Here is a 21453-nt window from a genome sequence, read left to right as displayed (position 1 = left end):
AGTGCCGGGTTTTTCCCAGCATCGGACACCTGGTGGGTAGTCATGCCAAGAAATTAGTTTGTTAAGACAACTACTCGGTGGGATGGACAAATGGAGCGAGGGAGACAAGTTAACTTAGCACAAGGCGGGTGCCTGGCAAAGCGGCACCTGAATTAGGACACGAACGAACGAACGAACGAACAGGTTCAGTAGTTTACGGCGTTCGCGAGGATTTTCCATGGGTAGTTGTTTCTGCCGGTCTTCCCCAAATTACGACTGCTAGCTCTAAGTCAAAAGTATTGTTTTGGATGGAAGCATAGGTGGTTTTCGGTTTTTTGAGGAAGCTAAAAGCCATGCTTGAATTAGACCTATAATTATAGGTCTAATCATTTATTACAACTATAACTTCAGGTCGTTAAAGCGTCCGTACAATGATAATTTTTTTTTGGCTTTTGTGTTATTGCTGAGTTGACAATATGAGTTCTAGAGGCGTAGCGCTTGAATGGATAACAATTTACTCCATTAACAAATTCGAACCTATAAGACGTGGGTAATGACTTTCTCCTTTCAAGCCCCTGCCGCTACCGCCTATTTCACTCCGCGGGCTGACAAAATCCAAGATAGAAAGAAACGTTCGTGGAAATAGTCGACCCTATGCAAAAAGTTCGTACACTTGTTGTCTGGAGTATTGCGGTTCTACCAATCGAGAGATTTAACTAGGTTATGAAAATGAAAAAAATAAGATGACTTCAATTATTATATAGTAACGTCGAGTGGCGGTTTCTACTTTCATTTTCTTTTTCAATACTCACCTGGACCGTCTTGTTGTGGGATCCTTCATGACCATCACTTCGGATATTTCGCCAAATTTGCTAAAGTATTCCCGGAGGCCCTCTGAAAACGATCGTAAGAGAAGCGTCGTTGGTTAGCCGTATTTTCTCTATAAGATTATGTTTGTATTATCATCATTATTGTTAGCCGCTCTCACAGTTTTTTTTTTTTTTTTTTTTTCACACCAGAATATTGACGTTGAACAATTACCTAGTTAAGATTCTATTGGCGTCTTATATTGTTTGCACGTATAACAACATTTTGTGTTCGTTTAACAACGCACAAATAGCAAATGATTTTATATATTGTTGAAATCCAGTAGTGTTATTTGAATAAGAACGATTTGAACCGGTAAGACGCAACGGCCCTGCAGGCATCGTGATTTTCACAACAATCAATAATAAATCCACTTTAATCCGATAGTTACTTAAACATTACTAAATGTATTAAGTCGATATTTGTAGCCGGTACTTTTCGTACGTTCTGTAAAGCAACTCGAAGGTACTTCGAGGTAGTCTTATACATGGTAGACACACATAGATAAAAATACTGTGTATAATAGGCCACATGTTATAACTTTAGGCCTACGTACACTCTACAATGGTAATAGTTGTTCGTGCAATTGAGAGCTAGCTAATATTTGACAAATACCGAATATAATATGGTATATCATTTTGCTTCTAATCAGCCTTAATACTCTGATTGATTTATTATGAGGGTGGAATAATCGTATTTGTCCACAAACGGCCCCTCTACATGAGTTTCTGTACTAACTCTAACATGTTACAAAAGAACTAAAGAGACCTCGTTGTTATTATATATATTTTGGAAATGTTTTTTCTTTAGATGACTCTTGACTGTTCCCTGTACGACATTTCTAAATACCAATGCTTTAGTATTGTTTCAAGCACCTTTTAGGGTCAAGCAATGTAAATAAGTTAAGGAATAAAGGATGAACGTTTCCTATTTACGCGACTTTAGTCAAATAAATAAGCCGACGCATTCGAGTGCAGATTCGATCCTAGACTACTTCTGTTCATAAACGAACATGTTACAACAGCATCTTCACTTCATCAGATGTTACAATTAGCCGCCCTGAATCTCAGTCACTTTGAGCCATCCTTAACCGCTTCAACAGGTTCTTCACTGAAGCGGTCGCTGAGAACCGCATTATTTCGATACTGAAATGATGGTACGAGTGTTTTCAAAAAATACCAGCAGAACTAGCTACAAGTATATAGAAATATGACCGAGAAAATCGTCTAAAGTTATTGCGTCTTATTTCAGCCTACATCATTAGCACAAATGATGCCTATTAGAGATCTGCAACGAAGCCAACCCCCAAAGACCTGACCAAGTACCCGCATGGAAAAAACAAAGGGCAGCTAACAAAAGTCTAACCAAAGCAGCAAATTGCATATAGATTCAATAGAACTGTTGCTATGGACACACGATTTCCGTTATCGACTACCATCGCTTAAGCTTCGATTACGAAAGTCATCGTCCTACTCGAGGTCGCTGCCACGTTTCTGTTGCAGTTGGTGTCAGATCTAACTCTCTTCTGGACGTATATGGTCATCCACGCATACAGTTAGTATAACTCGCCTCGGTTGTTAGGACCGGCGTTTAGCAGCTAGCTTGATCGCTTCCCCCTCTCAGTCCTAATTCTGCCCTTCTCCATGACAAAGGTCGCTACAGTTTCCCGCCTCAAACGAACCTCTCTATCCATCGGACCAATGTATATGTAAATTAAGTTCCAGAGCAGGGCGACCTGCTGCGTTTCTGCTGCTTCTACGTCAAGTGGCTAAACCAGTCACTGGTCGCCCCTAACGCAGAGTCTGCTAACGTTTAAGTGCTCACCGGTGCACGCGGCTTTGCCATTAGGGAAACTCCTATTCCGTGCTACAACGACAACCGCCTTTGAGAAGATACCCCGGGGTACTAACACCTCTTGGCAAACGGAGGCTCTTGTTTTGCATGATCAGTTTAGCTTCCTTCTAGAACATAGAAACAGTTCCACCAGCAACAGCAGCAGAAGTCAACGTGAACTGGTATGATGCTCAGAACACCTCGGGTATTTAGCTATTTCACTAGGGACAGAGATACTCTCATGCTTTGCTTACACTCGCACCTGCGTACACAAAATTTCTTTAACACGAGTTTTATAAAGACCAGTTTTCATTGAGAAGGATATGATAGAAGACCAGAGTACGCCGACTCACACAAATGAAGTACTTCTCCATGAAGCCCGCACCCGAATAAATTCGTGTAAATGGCCAAGCCACGTAATCGACCAGCGCCAAGAACATATCAAACATCGGTCAGATCATCACAAGAGGAAGGGCGGCTGAGGGCTAGATCGCCGCAGAAGGGCGTCAGGTCGTGGTTGCCGGTGTTGGAGCAAAGAGCGCAAAGTAGCGACGGAAGGTAGTTGTACGGCTGTGGCGACGTTGTGCAGTTATTAGAAAGGTAACTAGCTGAGAGACGTTGCAGGGCGCGATATCATTGGCCGTTGTAAAAGGCGCAGCCGCACGGGGGACACAGCAATGGCCGAGTGTAATCGTCAAGAATGCAAACAATAAAGAACTGCTAACTCGGACGGAGAAGGCACTAGCCGCCATTCGATATCTGTCAGTCTCCGACAAATAGCCTGGTCCCCCTAATATATATCTTGGAGTCGATGACGGGAGAGCTTACATGAGTATGTCGCGCTGATGATGACTTTAGACATTTTGCTGTATTGTAGGGTGTGTGAGGTAGAAGGGACCGCAATGATAATGATGACATCAAGACGACAATAATGATATCACGACAGTAATAGCGGCACCAGTAGAAAAGGGTTGGGGGTTATGGGGTAGAAAGGACCACGATGATAGTAATGATGACATCGTAATAATAACCTTGTGACAGCTATAGCGGCAGAGAGAGCGAAACAGGGAGTTGTTTTAATAATACGCAAACGATCGATAAAAAAGCTATTGATCGATTTACGTATCCATGTTATATATAGCATGTAACAATTCCCCTAGCACTCATTAACCTTATGTCAATACCGCTGTGTAGCTATTGCAGTAACAACAACTTTCAGTAATTCGTCATATTGCTTCAGTCTCCTGTATGAGATTGGAACGGTCCGAGATGTACAGACCATTTAAATGCATACCGTTCATATAGACGGAGAGAGATAGAGTTGGGCATGTTAATTCAAACTTTTCTCATGAGCTTTTTGCAGGATTGTATCTAAACGAAACATATTTCAGCAGTTCCCTGCGTGTGTTAGAAACGTATTTTTTTAATCAACTATCATTCATGGCAATTGTGGATATGTTTCGTTCAGAACCTAAACCATTAACTGATAATTCTTTAAATGCTCCTTCTGTAACCTGCAAATGACTTTTCGGAAACGATACTGATTGTTGTAAAATTATCAAAGTGTCCCTTAATACTATACAGAAACAAAAGATTAATTCTCAAGCTGATAACAGGTCGTAGAGTCCTAAAAATGCAAAAAATAAGAACAAAAAGTTTAAAACCTATAACAAGGACAAAAAACCAGCCACTTTGTCTAGACGATCTAAATTACAATCAATACCTTTTTTTCTTCAAAACGGCCAGTAATTTCTCCTCAAAGGCCATAGGTATAAGGTATAACTTTTTGAATTCTTTCGATAATTTTCAAGCCGTCAATCCCGAGCAAAAAAAGTTTTTATGTTTAATGTAAATTTGTGAAGCGTCGAAGACTCACATAGCTGATCTTCGTTCAGGTTTCGAAAGTTGTTTTTCGATATGATATATTTGTTATCTTCTTCTGCAAGGATTACAACTACAAGAATGGCGGATAAAAGTATTTATTTGCAGCACTATCGAACTACTTGTTTATAGTGTTAAGAGACGACGGATGGATGCTGCAACGAATTTCTCGCTAAAATTTTTGTCAAATTTTAATATCCCACCCCGTGCTAAAAAATGTACATATAACTTAAATGATTATAACTTCATTTTTTGTTCAGATTTAATTGATATTTAAATTGCAAAAGGATCTACATAAATAACTTTTCCTCTTATATATTTAGAATAATTAGCCTTGGTACACTGTTGTACTCTATGAGTCCCATTCGTTCGGTATATCTGTTTCGAATTAAGATTACCCCTTACATAGTGCATAGCTGCTCCGTCTCATTAATAACTAAAAATTTCTCCTTTCCATTAGATTCCCCCCGAGTACGTGGGAAAATATATTCTTGCACTAGATTCAAATAGTTGGCGCCAATCGCCATACTGTGTGCGGCGGCGAGGTACTAGCTGGCATGCATGAAGAGGCCGGTTTGTACGTATCGCAAGGCTGGTATCTCGATCGGTCTCGATGTCTGCGACAATCAGCTCAGCTACCGCATTTCACGTGCAACGCGTAGGTCTGCCAAATCTCTCTATCGCAATTGACTTCGACGATGGACTATCTACGCTCGCTCACCAATTATACGCTTGCTTTCCACTTATTCAAACAAACGATTGTTGGCTTCCGAAATGCACCTCAATTAAAGCTGCATCACTTCCATAGGCAGCGTCCTCACCCCACGAGAGGGCTTCACCTCTAAACAGAAGCTCGTCATCGAAATTTATCTTTCGCAGCAGCAACTAGCTTCAGCAGTGGATTTATCTGTCTCTCAATGTTTGCCGTACTAAAGTAAAAAGTACGTAAAAGAAATTCTAGCTTCTGATCTATTCGAGCAGAACGCGTAGAAGTGCATGCGATGTTTATTCAAAAGTGCGCGCTTTGCGTGTACTCAATTCGCCGCGCTCTTTCGTTCCCTACAATTTCTGTGCCATCGACGTAAACAAACTAGTACACTAGCTATCAATTGAATGAACGTCCTTATGTCTCCCGCTATATCTATCTTGTTAGTCAATGACAAGGACAGCAGTTCCCAGCCGCCGTTACTAATACAATCAGCTCTGTATCAGGGGGGTCTGAATCAACCTTCCCAATCAATGCTACCGGCTCTCTTCAGCCACTCCTACATATTGCCCTGCTTTTCTGCAATAATTCGATTCGCAAGTTCTACCTGTGATTTATCATTTTTGCCTTTTAGTTCGTGCTCTCGACACTGATAAATTCCCCCGAATAACTATAGTACCTGCAAATTGTAAGAAGCATTGACAGGAAGACGCTTCGTATTGCAGTACGTCGGCTCCGTGACGTCATCGCTCAGCGGTCGCATTGCTTTGTCGTTGTGCGACGTATAACGTTCGGTCACTTACGCCTGCTCGCATCGGTTGTGACATCTATCGATGGTACAACGCTACCCGCCCGTCGCCTGTTGTGAGCTATCCGTTACCGTTGTGCAAGGTCCCTTTCGATGGCAGCGAGGTAATGCGACTCCGATAGTATGTCTATGAGTGACTTTCGCTTGCGGAGGAAACAGCTACTAGAGCACAATGACGCACCGCTCGCCTATCACTGATCGTTTGCACAGCAATGCAGAAAAAGAGTCAGGCTGAATCACACAGGCAGACCACGAACATGTTTCTAATGATACGTCTCGAGCTCCCCTCAACAAACACGCCGTATGCAGAGCGATTTTATAATGACCGTATGACGGTTCCGGTAAAACTGTAGCCATAGCACTAGAGTAGAGGCTGGTTCCGAAGTGCAAGCTTTGTTCTTCTTTTCGCTTTGTTAGCCGTTTTAGCTTGTAGGGGAGCAAGGGGAGGGGGAAAGGGAAGCAAAAAAGATGTTCCTGCAAGGTTTTTATGCCGATTGCGTGTGATAGAGCAGCATAACGATAGTCCTGTCGGTTACCCTTTTACAGACACCAACAGGATAACAGCCGAGTCAGAGTAAAGAGGCTCAATAGCTGACGCTGTCTCTGTCTATGCGATAGCTAAAAATATGTCGATCGTTTATTGGTGAGTGCCGGTGTGTCGTACTGGTATGAGCATTCCAGTGAATGATCATGGCGGTGTCTCTTTCCCTAGCTTTCTTGTGTTTTTGCTGTCGTCGCGCAGATAACCGTGTATCTTTATCCTTTTCTATCCGAAAACGAATTTATTACTGATTTGGAAAAACCAAACAATTACTACAGTTTCCTTAATTCGTACCACAGTTCTGTTCAGCCAGTCAGTACTGAACAACAAACGCACGAACATTATGGACGCCGCGACAACAGCTGTGCCTCCTATAACCTAGCAAGACAAGCAGAGGGAAACCGGCAAGAGACAGCCATAGGCCAAATAGATTGGGTCTTGACGAACGTTGATTTTATTGTTGACGCTTGACGCGCGCGAACCACACAGACACTTCGCTGTAGAAGGCCGGCAACCGTGAGTATTCGCAAACAGCCGCGAGGTACCGGCGTGCATGGACAGGCCGGTTCGTGATTCTGCGTGCTCACCACCACTGCTGCTATTTCGAAAAGACGCCGAGATCAAATCTGTCGCGGTCGACCTGTCGCTCTGCCAAGAAAAGAGATGACGCAGGCAGGAGTGCGAACTAAAATAGTAGCAGCAGCAGCAGCAGCGGCGGAAGCAGGTCCCGATCGAAATGGTTAGGTGGTCATACGTATAATGCACAAACATAGCGACAAGACCAAAAAAACCACGGCCTGTAGTCATTCGTAAGGCATGCTTATAATCTCCTTCACTCAGAGTTGCCGCTGGCCACGACATCAGCGGCGTCGATCGCTGCGAGGTCCTCGAATATATCGAAAGATAGCGGCACAGAGGAGGAAAACGGGACTAAATAGAGAAATATGGCGAATCGAGCCCCAGTGGCAGATAGATGGGCTAGAGAATGACAACGATAACGATTACATGAGGTCGCTAGAAGAAGGCGCGCAGAAGCGTAAGCGGTGCCGGAATCTCAGGTGTACAGTCCCTATAGAGCGAGAAGGTGACACGAACCAGAAGACATATCGCAGGACGTTGCGGTGGTATTGAATAACCGAACGACGATCGTCGTACCGATGACAGCAGCAGCAGTGGCAATGGCGATAGATATTGGTCATCGCAACGATGGCTATTTTGTCTCGTAACCATTTGCGTTCCTTACCCCGTCGTTATATCGGAGGCTGACGGTGTTCGACGCCAGCGTTTGCAATAGGTGTATGTTTTTATGTCTGTTTACCGTTCGACAGTGGCCCCTAGGTGAATGCACGATAGGTATAATGTTCCACATCTTACTTCTAGTAGGCTATCGTAGAGCAGAAATATGTATTAGTTCGTTCAAAATTTTATTGCTACGTGAAGATATACACCTATCAGACTTGCGAGCCTGACATCGTTTCAGGGTGTTTTCGATTGATTAGAACTCATCCAAGTAGATACTTCTGTATTTACGTACAACCATCGTTAGTACAAAACGAGGCAGATAAACGTATCCAATGGACCGCAGTAGCTTTTCCTGAGCATCTACATGTACGTTTACATCCGGGGAAGTATCTTGTGTTGTTTCACTAACACTCACGTAGATTGATTATGTCTCTCAGATTTTTTCTCAAGATCATCACCCAGAAGTGCCCCATTTGGCTTATAACCGATAGTTTCAACAACCTATGAATATTCTCTGTTGTCTATACGAATTCAACGTGTTCCTGCTTTGAACGCTTGTTAAAAAAAGCATCCTGTGACATTGTTTCTTATATGGCGCTAATATTCGAAAACTCGTACGTGAGGTAAAACGCAGCAAGTAAAGAACATGGTCTGATATTGACTTCTTGTTTGAAGTACGTTAATGCACGAAGCCTTGCGTACGACCTTAGCCATTGGGGTAACAGCGGTATCGGACTGAATCAATGTGAACCCATTGTTACTGTCCTCATTTAAGCTCGTATGAGGATAATATGGCCCAGCAGGCTGTGGTTGAGCAGGCTATAAATCATTTTACGATATCACTAACTAAGAAGCGCATAATGATAACGTAATAATGGCACCGATTATTCGTATCATTATTGGGTCAGAGCGGCTGAAGCCCCCCTGACTTGCCTAGCGACATACAGTATTGCGCATGTACCGTACACGCTCGCTTTTATGAACTTCTAAACTTTATAACTTATTCCATTGTCTCTCGGGCGTAGATTCGTTCTGAATAGACGTACCAAGTGCTAGACGCCCTTATGCTGTTACTAATTTTAAATTTGACCGAAAACAAATTTGTCTGCTTGTACCCTAAAGTCAGGCGCTGTAGGCAAGCCGGTTGCACTATCTTCAATATACGGTTATCCATGCTGTACCTTTTGAATGACCAAGCAAGCTATATAGAAACATTTATACTTTTTAGAAACCTTTCGATGCTCTGAAAATAAAACCAATTTTTCCCAAACATGTTGCTTTCTTTAAAAAGTTTCCTTGTAAGGCTATGACTACACTCAAAAATTCGTTAGAAATACACACACACATGTGTATATATATATACACATATACACAAACCCTTACTCTCGCTCTAGAGGGAGAACATATAGTATTATTATTGCATCTCATATACACGGGCGAAATGAGGAAGAATCATATTTTGCCACGTTATTACTGTTCTCAATGCCAATGCTATCACTAACCAGCATTTAGAAGGGCTCGAGCTTCAAGTCTTGGGATGCTAGAATAGGCCGGCTACCTTGAGCCTAGGACGCTTGAGACTGATCTGTAACGTAATCACTGCGGTCGCAAATGAAAGCAAACACTTGGCACTCGGCAGTCGTCTCTTGGCAACCTTGCTACTAATTGTCGTTAGTGATCCAACCTTGAAACGGGTTATGAGCTCAGTATGTGACAGCTGACCGTTTTCTTGTAAAACACGCAGATATAATGTAAGTCACTCGGTCGACGTGAGGTCAGCACTTTTATACTTCGACAGTTTCACTACGGTGACCCTAATACTATGCATTATAAACATTTGTACTAGTCGGATATTGATTTATAACTGAGTACGCAGATTGAAACATCCTGTGCGTCTGAGTTTAATTTTGGTTAATGGTTTGGTTTCCATTCCGGTTGTTAGCTGTTCCTCGAGCGACCATCCTAATTTCGGCCGCAGTCATCTTTATTAGCTTGAGGATGGCTAGGCGGTGATACAGACGTTAACGGCTTTCACGTTTTGGCAGCGACAATGGTGATAATAGCACTACTAATGTTGGTACTGCTTACGCCATTGATGTCAGAACACCTTATGCCGTATGCATGGCCGTCAGGGCTCGACACAGCAAAGAGCCGCACGATGGGTCAGATGAGAGATGGGCCTGTAGGAGAGAGAGAGAGAGAGAGAGAGAGAGATGTGTATGTAGAACTCGCGTCGTCAGATAAAATCAGATCCAAGCGGCAGACACATAAGCGACGCACACACGCAAGAACTCCCGTCCAGCGGATGACGAACTAAGATACAGGAGGCGTGTGAAAGACAGTTCCTCTCTACCGGCAGCATTGATCTCCTTAACATTCATCACTACAACAATGCTCTCCGCATATATCGTATATCTTTGGATCTTGCGGTTCTCTGCAGATCCCAGCGAGCTAAATTAAACTGAGCTGATATATATATATACACGTGGTTCTTTAGGGAAATAGAGCGTTTACCATTGTGTACTGGACCACGCCAGTTGAGCGACCAGACATGCAGCGACTGGCCATAAGCTCAGGAACAGCAAGCGTATATACATAAGCTAACAGGCCCGCAGCTATACAAGAGTCACGCGTCGCTGTCTATCTTCTTCAAAAAAAGACGCTAGGACAGACTAGTGGCCTGTGAGAATAAGCCCACCTTGCTGATGCAACTGCGCGGATAAAACCGTCAAATGGCAGTTTGTGTTCAATAGCAACGGGCTAAGCTGTAAGTTCCCTGTTAATTCTGGTTTAATCTGTTTTGTTGCCAATAGAGTTACGATTAAGCGAGCGCTTGAACGGATGGACGACATAACCGGCACGATCACAGGCCGTTGCGTCTCTGCTACCGAAGGGTGACAAAGAGAAGTTATATACTGGGATCGTCGTGTCAGAGCTCGCCGCAACGACGATGTCACCTAGCGAACAGACCAGCCAGCGACGCAGTTGACAGGAACAGTGAAGATGGTGACTACGACCCACTATATGCGCAATTCTGCTTAAAAGATAACGTCGACGGAAAGCGCCGTGTTTCCGTGTTCGTGCATTTTAACGCTATCGCGCACTTGAAGCGCACCTGTCGTCATCTGAGTGATGCTGTGGTATTGCGAGGAACGCATTGTTTTTTAGTCTGCAAAGATAAAATATATAAATGCACGCATATCGTTGACAATGGGCATAGTTGCTCATTAATTTAATAGCTGATCCAACTGGTGGTAACCTAGCGAAAGATGAATATACTTATTCAGGAAAATCTGCTTAGCAAAATTATCTTCCCTTAAAATACACAGACTATATGTAAAAGTACTTAACGGAAAGCGAGGTAACGAGGGAAAGAATGAAAAAAATAAAAGTTTCTTAGAAACTGGGTTTACTACTGCTTCATTTTTGCAGTCATAGAGCACTGCCCTGTCTTTATCAATAGAAATCACTGTTAGTACTGGTTTAAAACCGGTTACAGATGATTTCAGCTGGTTACAGGTTATCAGCATGTTGTATAGAGCGGATATATATTAAAACCCTTTCTCGATAGCTTGCAATGAAAGTCGTCATCTTTATCGGTTTGCCTCGTAGTAAGACTTTGTCGATATTTGCGCGCATGTCGCAGGTCCATCACTTAGACACCCCTCGGAAGTGCGTACAGCCAGATCTACCTAGCAGCTATGACCCCCAATAGTCGCGGTCTGCTGGTCTGATCTGTTATTGTATGTGTACGTGTAACTTTGTTCACGGCACAAATAATGCACACCTTTATGGATCGTGTTGTATGCACCTTTATCGTGTCCTTTGAGGCAGATGAAACAGAAAAAGATTATAACGTGTTCGTATCGTTCAAATTCGTATCGGTAATAAAGTAGGACGACACAAATACATAGAACTGTCATAGCCAGCTACTGAATTGGTACACATTAAGCAATGGGACAGTTCGACGTCGTTTGTTGTTTTTGTGTAACACGGCGTTCAATGGATGTAGGAACACATTCTCTCTGATTACTCAACTTGAGTTATTCCTGCATTAATCCGTTTTCTGTGCAAGCTTTACGTAAACATCGACTGTATACTAATAAGACATGCTAACATATAAAGCTCGAAGAGTTCTACAGTTGAACTTCCCTACGAGTCCTCTACGTTACTCACGTAGTCGAGTATTAGCTGCTCTATTGTATGTAAACCACTTGTTTCAACAGTAATTTCTCTTAGTCTTTAAGTAAATTTATTCCTATCGCAAATTGATTAGCACCAACTTTATTAGCGTTATTACTGTTATTGTTGTCATTAGTACCGTAGCCGTTTCGCTGTCTTCGTTCTTCGTTAGGGCAACATATGGGGAGGAAGAATTCGGTAGGACCGAAGTGCCTGTACGCCCCTATGTCAAGATGGTACTCGTGCCCTTGTACCGAGTCTTAATTACAGCATAAGCCGCCTTCAAGACGGACACCAGCTGAATGGGGCTCCGCTGGTCAGCTTTGCCTCAGCTCAACGCAAGATGTTCTACTTGCCGAAGTAGCTATTCATGAGAGCAGTGAATATTGTACCATGACAGAGTTGTCACTAAAGATCAGGGTGCGCGTTGTTTCTGGCAGGGAAGGGGGTCGTTCATTGCCTGTCGTCGGCCCGCCTCCGGCCGCATTGACTACTGCTTCGCCGGTCGCGTCCACCGGGACACAACGGCTCGTGTAAGCGCCCGCCTAAGTGCGCAAATCGGCCACTAGAGTCTTTTGTTTATCTGTCCCTTCGTCCGTGTGTCCCGGTGGAAAGAAGACCGAGAGAAAAACAGTAGCGTAGTATAGTTTAAACCAACATATCCGTAGCGATTTAGGTACACTACCGACGGCACGAACAACATGGGGAGGAAGGAATACAACGAGACGCCAGCCCGCCTCCTAGGAGAATATGGCCGTGCTCTATCGGTTTCGCGGTGTATCGCGCTCACATAAATGCGTCCATATCAACACTCATACACATATACACCCACACTCACGATGGAGAATAGAGAATACATGCGTAAAATGACCATTATGTCATCCGTGGAACCTAGTCTCGTATACAAATTTGTCTGGTAGGCAAAATTATAAGCCTGGACCGTACTCCCACAAATGGTACTGACTCGTACATGCATAAAGATATTTGGCATAACACTGAACTTCGAAAGCACATATATATTATAAAAGTTGGACAAGAGCTTTGAGTGTGCATCTGACACAGCCTAGATACGAAACGGCTAATTAAGTATAAGCAACAACAACGGCAATGACAGAGGTAGTAGACGGACTTCGAGGCACAAAAGGACGAGTTGGCCACGATGGGTCTTTACAATTCCGCAAGGTTCATAGGGGTTTGCCGCTTGTAGCTGTTAGCTAGCATACAATCACTGCATCACATGATAACATGGCATCGGAGCTGTTCAGGAAACGTGCTCCTATTCTCTCGCTAAACATGTACCTCAGCGTCACGCCGGCGCAAAGTGGGCTTGTACGAGACTCTACGTATGGCACCGAAGATAGAGGAACGGAATGGATAAGCTGCTTGACACAGACGAAGAAGTCCCGGGGGGGCGGGGGGAGCGGGGAGGGGGACCACAAAAGAGAACCCAGCCTTTTATTCTGTTAGGCAAAAGCTAATAATTACTTGGTGGGTTGGTTTTCTCTCCCGGCTGGCGTTAGTGCTCCGCTAGATCTTTCGAGCCTTTACCTTGTATTCCTTTTTATTTATACAACCTAGCGACTGCCTGCCATGTTCGGTACGACTCCTAAAATGCTTCGGGCTTCGCAACCGGGATCTCAGTCATATTGCGTTATATCAGAGGGCTAGCCTCCTCCAGTGCGACAAGCATTATGTCTACGTCCTATATTTGACATATACCTCGCAAGTGTCTTGTCCAAGTTTGGTAGGTGGCCAAGTTATCATGCCATCGCAGATTCTGCTCCCTCTTCCGTGACGACATATCGGCGTGAAGTTCGTTACAACTGACGCTCTGTTTTTCTCGAAAAAGCTGGGGGAAACAGACTCCCTAGCACACTATTAACGTAACGAATGGTGCCATATGAATAGAAAGAAGTCAGTCTCCCATGCGTTTTGCAGCATTTGATCCTACGCGCCATTTCTGGGATTTTGACACAACTGTGTAATCCGCAGCGCTGTCGTGTAATCTAATCCCTGCAATTCAGTAAATGTTTAGAGTTTTACTCCCATTGCTTACATTAAGCATTCTTAATCCTTCCCACTAAAAACAAAGTGTTTGCACCCCCTTTGAAACGTAGATTACTTTGCTAGGCTTCCAAAGGTTTCTAGAGTCTCCGTCCCCAGTCCCCATGATACCTTAATGGGTGACGTATTCGCCTGCTAATTTCAGGGACGCATTATGGTCTAGGTTCAAACCCAGACATAGATACACGGTTTGTTCCGTGCTGGGAGCCAGCCGTCTGGTGGAATGCCTAACGGCGATATAATGTACCCAGTCCGTATCTATTGTAGTAGTACAATTAATACCGCTGTCTCATCAACACTCAGACGTTCGAACGAAGACGGAATTCGCACTCCGGTATCTTTACCCCGCCAATTTTAGCACAGTAGAACATAAAAGAAAGACAATCTATAAACGAAAAGAACGAGCATGCTCTTGACACTGAGGCGCCATCTCTTGGTTCGTAACGTAGTAGCCGTAAAGCCAGAGAAGCATATGTCCGAGTGACCGAACGGTCTAAACGGTGTGAGAGGATTCTTTTAGCGAAGAAAAGATCCTCCACCAGTTCGTCCCTTACGTTAGAACTTCACAGGCTCCATAGATTTTCTGGGTTTACTCTGTCGAAGCATCAGAGTTATTCCAAACGAGTGGAGCAGTTGTAGCGCTGCCGACATCAGCTACGCTGCGCTCGATCACATCATAGAGTATACGTACGCATTGATCTTGTCTGCAATAGTTTCGTATCACATGCTTGACCTCACTTTCCTGTCTCCGCGTCGCACACCTGTCAATCTGTTTGCTCGCTCTACCTATTTGCAACGCTTCTTACCCTTGAATTGTTTTTGATATATATATTTTTTAATTTTTCATTGTTCCTCTCCGGAGAGACGGTTATTGTTTTCCCTGCTGCTGCGGTTGCTTTTTCTGAGGCCTGTTACTTCCTGCCGCTGGCATGTGCACCCTATGTGATTAATTCATGACGGTGTGTATAAGGAAAAACTGACCAGTCGCTGTTTAATCTTGGCTAACGATGGTATTCAGATGTTTTGCCGTATTCAGTTAAATAAGGCTTAATCGAGGATCTTTGCCGGCTTTAGCTAATACGCTGCATTTGAGTGACTATGTGGTTTACTTATAGTATGTTTAGAGCATGTACCCTTCGAAACTTTGTATATAAAGATCATGCATACTATATAATACAACATATAAGAATACTTCATTCAACCTAAGCTGCTTGCACCAATGACAGGCTTTAGTAGTACAAAACCATTTGTGTATGCAGTTTAGTTCAATACTTCACCCTATGAAGTAGCTACCTCGCTGACGTTCGCACCTCGTTTGCACGCCATAAGCAAACATTGAACTTCGATAGCGGCAAACAGAGTCGTGGGTTTACAGCGGGCAAAAAACTCAGTCTTTGAAGCCTTGGATTATTTCTAGCCATCACCCGACCTTCCCTACCGCTGATGCATGTACAGAACTGGACTCCTCCTTTGATTCACTAATTCCATGGGCCACGAGCGGTAAACGAAGAACACTCGTTAGCGCTCGTGGCCTTCCGTTCGCGGCCGGTGGAAATCACGGCGGCATTAATGGTGGCTCAAGCGAGACGGGAACGCCAACCACGTGGTCTTGCTGGGCTTGTTACAGTAGAGTAGATTGCCGTAGATTACGATAACATGGGCTTGCCTGTACATTGATTTTGTTATTACGACGAGGATCTTATACATGTGTAGTGCAGTTGCATAGGTTAGACCGCGAATGACCTGTCTTAAGGCCTTAGCTTTAAAAATTTACCAATTTAAACGCACCACATATATGTGTGTGTGTGTGTGTATATATACATAAACATATGTATGTGTATATATATATATATATATATATATATACGGTAATTAGCGTCATTAATGATAATTAACAGGGCCTTTTCCTACGCGACCGTGTAGTTAAGTAGATATTTGATGTGGCATTGTCACATGCGCCGATATTGAGGGTGTTATGGATCCAATAAAATCATTCCACGTTAAAACTGGTTGACTTACTTTAGCAAGAGCTCGGAAACGGCTGAATATTAAGGCTGGAATTCGGTGAGTACTAGTGAACAGGGTATAGCCTAAAGGAAACGACTGATTCAGCTTTTCGTCCGTACGGCCTTTCGTCATACACAGCGTATGCGGAGAACTGAGTTTTCTCATCAAATAACGGCTGAAACCATTTGTTCGGCTTCAGAGAGGCGAAACGGCTGACCTTGGCTAACGGCTAAAGCGGCAAACAGGTCAACCGAATCATGAATGCCACGAAAACAGGCCCTGTTACCGGACGTAGGTTCTGCGCGCGGACGCTTGATCACAAGCACTGGGGGGCTTATTGACTGCTGAGTGACCCATGAACCTCACCTTCTTGGCATCGAGACGAACGCTGTTACTCATCTGATAACATGCAATCTCATATGTTACACAACGACCATGTTGTTTAACACAAAAAGTACACATTTTCATAAAATCGTTCACGTGCTCATTTGGTTCAAGACGCGCGTCAAGAATCTGTGGGACCGACTACAGCGTTCCTGGCCGGCGACCCACCTACAAAATGGAATATAAACAAAAGAGCCTGCAATCCGACGGCATCTCTGCTTATCGACGTTACAGTTTCAGTCTCAAGTCATACAATCAATTCCAATACTGATCGATACAAGCTCAAGTGAAGCTACCTTGTATCGAAGCGCAAAAGATGGCGCAGAAAAAAAGAGAATAAATAATCAGACAGAGTCGAACTTGCTCAAAATCCACACCGAAATCGCGTGGGTCCTTTCAGCGACATCGCTCAGCAGTCATTATAGCTTAATCTAACTTCGGGCACTCACCCTGAATAAACATCGTTCTACCTGAACGTCTACAACAATAGATAAAACACAAATTTATAAATCAGTGCAGTCTGTCTATACGGCGCACCGCACCCACTCATCTGATCATACTGTAATCATGTCGCCAAAACACACCAAGTTCTCTTCTCTGACAACTGACGCATGTTTGGCTGGCGTGACTGACATTCACCTGAGTACTGACTTCCTTCGAACGCGTTCGCAGGCCAACGCGACCATACTAGGACTCAGAACTTAGCTAACCAGAACAAATGTATCCCACCTCTAATGGTGATCCGGCAGTTCAGTATGCTTCTTAGGGGAGACTATGGTTCAGAGAGCGACAGTAGGAATCGCTGCAAACGCACTCAAAGCTACGAGATAATAGCCGTCCGAAAGTGTATCTGAGACCATTTCTGCATCAAAACCAATCGAGCGGGAAGTGCGTGCGGTGCATTAGGTAGCTAAAATTTGCGCATGTCTACGAGATGAAAACGAGACTATCGGACCAATGAAATGAGAGCCTCAGAAACCGTCGATACTGCAGAGATATCTGCACCTCACTATACACGAACTTACATTAATATCCCCGATGGCAGCTACGGCTGCCGGTGTATAGACGCCTATATATACATATATGTACAGGATGAACGTAGAAGGGTTCACGTTGGCAAAGCTTACCTGTCGTGTATCGAATAGCTTCTTAAAAGCACCAAAAACAACGACCTCTACCAATATTATGATGTATTCTATTTATAGCTAATGAATTATTAAACACATTCGAGAACCGTGGTCACCAAATGCGTGCGAGCTGTTACCTATGGATTCAATGGTATACTGATGCGCTCCATTGTGATAAAAATTGAACTCAACAAATGACGAAGTTATCGTCACTGACTAACGGGATTACTCGTTCGCCTTTACGTCTGTCTAGAACACCGGAAACACGGTATGTATATAGCTGGAGAACAAATAGGCGCGTTGGGAGGTTTTGTCCATAATGGGCACCAACAACAACAACGCCAAAATCAGTCCATATCGAAGCGGTACGACATTATACAACCCGTAATCCATCTAGTACTCTATCCAGCAGCAGCAGTATTATTTGAACGACCAGCCGTTCCTGCGCCTGCTAAACTGGCCCTTAATACTGTGTGAGCCATGTGAATCATGTTGAGTATCTATTCTATCGTATCTAATAGATCTGTTTTGGGATGAATGATGGCACCAAGTATCTAATGACGGCGAGAAAGAGTCCAGCTTCCGCTGTCAATGCACGTGACCGTTTTTTCACAGCTGCAACAGCAGTACAGGAGAGATAGACAATAATGATTACGATAACATCAAGGAGAATGGGACCGCCGTCATTCAAAGGACCAGTAATGCGCATGATTCAAGATCAATCATTTCGATTTCTGCTTATTTCAGCTGCACGTTCAGTGATTACGAGTAACGTTAATGTCGGGCTCGTTACCAGCTCAGCCGGAGCAGCCTGTTCGAGGGCATCTTCTGTAATTAAATATATAATATATAATTACATATATTGAATAAGTTGTCGCCAAAGGAAGCTTGCTTAGGGTTGGTTAGGGGTAGTTGGCGATGCCTAGCGATCTGACTGATCACAGGCGCATCGAAACATGTAGACAACGACAAGCGGACAGAGAAGCTCATACTTAGCGTTTTATACACACAGATGTTTAAGAATGGTGGATTAGCACATGGACGTTACATGATGGCGATGGCGATGAACGAAATAGTACGTTTGCTTTAACCGAGGCTGCGTTACGCCGTGTGCTCGTCCCGAAATATACCCGCCTACCCGGAACACGTACGTATAGTCCACAGCAACACGGCCTACCCAGAAGTCTACACAGAGTATCGGAGACAGACGAGAACTCTCCGGCAAACTAAAAATCACGCATAGACGCAGGCTTCGATCGCGTTCCAAAACGCTGTTATGCAGCCTTTAGCATGAACGTCAGCGAACACCGGGCCAACCCACCGACTAGCCGAGTAAATAGCGTCTGCACCGCCGTTTCAACAAGTGAGAGTCCACCAGAGAGTGAGCGCCTCTTTGAAACCGCTCTTCCACAATGTCTCGTATGATGGTTCTGCTATGCTGATGCGTTGTTGAAACCAAATCACCATGTATGTAATCATTCTAACGATAGACTACCGAGTGGTCTATGCAAGCTGCCTTTAGCAGGCAATGGACAAAAGTAGATAGCCTAAAGTTGGCACCTGAGACCACCGCCATAGTGTCATTTGAACGGTCACAATAACTGTGGTTAGAAAATATCCACGTGTAGCAGTAATGTCGTAATAATTATAGTCATATTATGGCTGGGAATTAGCTAGCACTTGAGACAACAATCGGTGCACTGACTTGTACGGAGTATATGTCCCTCCACGAAGCTAGCGGTTAGACGACCAATGACTCGTAAGTGAAAGGAGCAGATGGGAACAGCTGTACTGCTACTGGCTCGTATTGTCATAACGGCCGCGATGGACGAATGCCGACTCTGTCTGACCCACGATAGAGAGCACGGCTGATGTCGCCTTTCAATCGCTATTCTAAGCTATTGCTAGCTACCATTGACGCTCGCTGCTGGGCGACGACCCTTTCACGACTCGAAGCAGTGTGAAAGTTGGAGGACAGAAATGCCGTGGGCGAGCGATGCGTTGAATGATCAAGCAGCGGACCAGACAGGTTGATCAGTCGACGGATACAGCCGGGCAAGCAATCAAGGAAATGCTGTCATTTTAGTTAATAGGACTGTAGTACTATTTTATTTGGATTGCATATCATGATAGGCCGATATTCTTCCGTAACGGTAGGAACAGCTTATGTCTCTTAAGTCCTCCTATTAAAAGTGATAATGGCCCAAAGACATCGGTGACGATTGTGCTTGTGATGGCTTCAAAAATGGTAACACCGAAGTACAACAAGTACTTGTAATATCATTTATGTAATAAGAGCATATTTTGAAAAAAGAAAAAATAAAGTCTCAAGAGACGCTCAGTTTGATCGAATTTGAAATGATAATGCCCTCGAAGGTGGCTCACTACTAACACACATATGTATATTGCTTCTGTTCGAAGATTTCTATCAATGAATATGCATAGGACAAGGGTTCAGAAGCGGTCCATGAGGTCTGATACTGTCAGAGAAGTACGTGCTTGCCCAGCCCCATTGACGACATCCGTAATCAACAAAATAATAATAGCAGGACTTGTTTTACAATTTGGATGATAGAAATTCCATAAGGTCTTGTAAACTGACTCTGGATAGCTCTCCTATTCTAGGCAAATCACTAAGCAATATCGTATTAAGTTTATACAAGGCTACTGTCGGTAGATTTTTTCTATTTAAGTTTCTACTACATATTGTCTACTTATATCGACAAGTTATGATCAACAAACAATTCAAGATGTGGCCTGCTGCGAGATAGCGTAAAGTTCTTATCAAGCCGCGTATTGGAAGCTTGCTTATGTCTAGTAATTTTACACTCATATATTCACGCATAGACCAATCTAGCAACAGCCTCTTAGCACTGAGCCATCTATTTTTTTACCTAATTTTTTTGTTTCTTTGATTTTCACTAAACCCCGTCTCTTCCTTCTCAATTGTTCAGAAAAAATTCTTATTTTTATTGTACAAGCCTTTCGTAAGCCAGTAACGACGATGGACCTGAGTATCGTATAGAGTACCCAATGCAGACCCTTGTCCCGTTAGCAGAGAAACAAATTTACATATAAACTTATCCGGATCGAAAATCATAACGGAAGATATTCGTCGTCGATACTATCGAGCGATGTATTTCAACTACAGATGATCCTAACGCAACGGAAACATGATTTGACCATATTTTGGGTTCGTAGTAGTTAGTATCAATTACAGGTAGCAGATAGCGTGGATTCAGGACTAAAGTGTATCATGAAGAGTTCAATAGGCTCATCCAAAATAGTATTGATGCTTCTATCATCAGGTTATCAGAACTGGAGGGCCGACATCGAGGAAATTGATCAGCCTTTTCCGTTTGTGTTATTTATTAAAGTGTATGTCTTCTACGTAGCAGTATAAGAACTCTCGCCACCTCAAGAGACATCGCATCCACTTCATCCTAACAACTCTAATTAAACGTGTCGAAGATTTCAAACAGGACAAAAATCAGCGTTGACCTGTATAAAATGGGAAGAAGGCCTGTATCACTTCTCGAATCTCTCGTGTTTACGTAAATGTACGACAGATGAAGAAATGCATTCGATATGTTATCATGGCCACAGACGCTGCAATACGTAATAGATCTTCGTTGAAGTATTCGCATGAAGTTTACGGGCAGCATATTAAATATTATTAATTAAAGTAGAAATGTTCGGGTCGTAGTGGCCAGTGTGAGAATACTATGAATCGTATCAATTCCGGCAGTAAATCACCGTCCTACCGAAAAGTTCATTGTCGCGTTCAGATAAACTACGAGAACTGATTTATACTCAAGCAATATCCGATAAA

At 43.5% G+C, this 21453-nt stretch overlaps 2 protein-coding genes across 10 annotated transcripts in view; one reads left to right on the top strand and one right to left on the bottom strand.

Annotated features, from left to right (window-relative positions):
- LOC111253430 (uncharacterized) overlaps nucleotides 1–21453 on the top strand; it is a 440857-nt gene that overhangs the window by 219573 nt on the left and 199831 nt on the right. The gene's annotated exons all lie outside the window — the stretch shown is intronic.
- The window catches only part of LOC111253425 (RNA-binding protein Musashi homolog Rbp6-like), a 317203-nt gene that overhangs the window by 194216 nt on the left and 101534 nt on the right, over nucleotides 1–21453 (bottom strand). For both annotated transcript variants that reach the window (XM_086992763.1, XM_022812771.2), the window contains exon 3: nucleotides 792–873. In XM_086992763.1, the coding sequence (XP_086848889.1) occupies nucleotides 792–873 (82 nt within the window). The remainder of the gene's footprint in view (nucleotides 1–791; nucleotides 874–21453) is intronic.

The sequence above is a fragment of the Varroa destructor genome, unplaced genomic scaffold, assembly GCF_002443255.2.
Source record: "Varroa destructor unplaced genomic scaffold, Vdes_3.0 BEIS01000006.1, whole genome shotgun sequence".
NCBI lineage: Eukaryota > Metazoa > Arthropoda > Arachnida > Mesostigmata > Varroidae > Varroa > Varroa destructor.
This window is presented reverse-complemented; position numbering and strand designations above follow the sequence as displayed.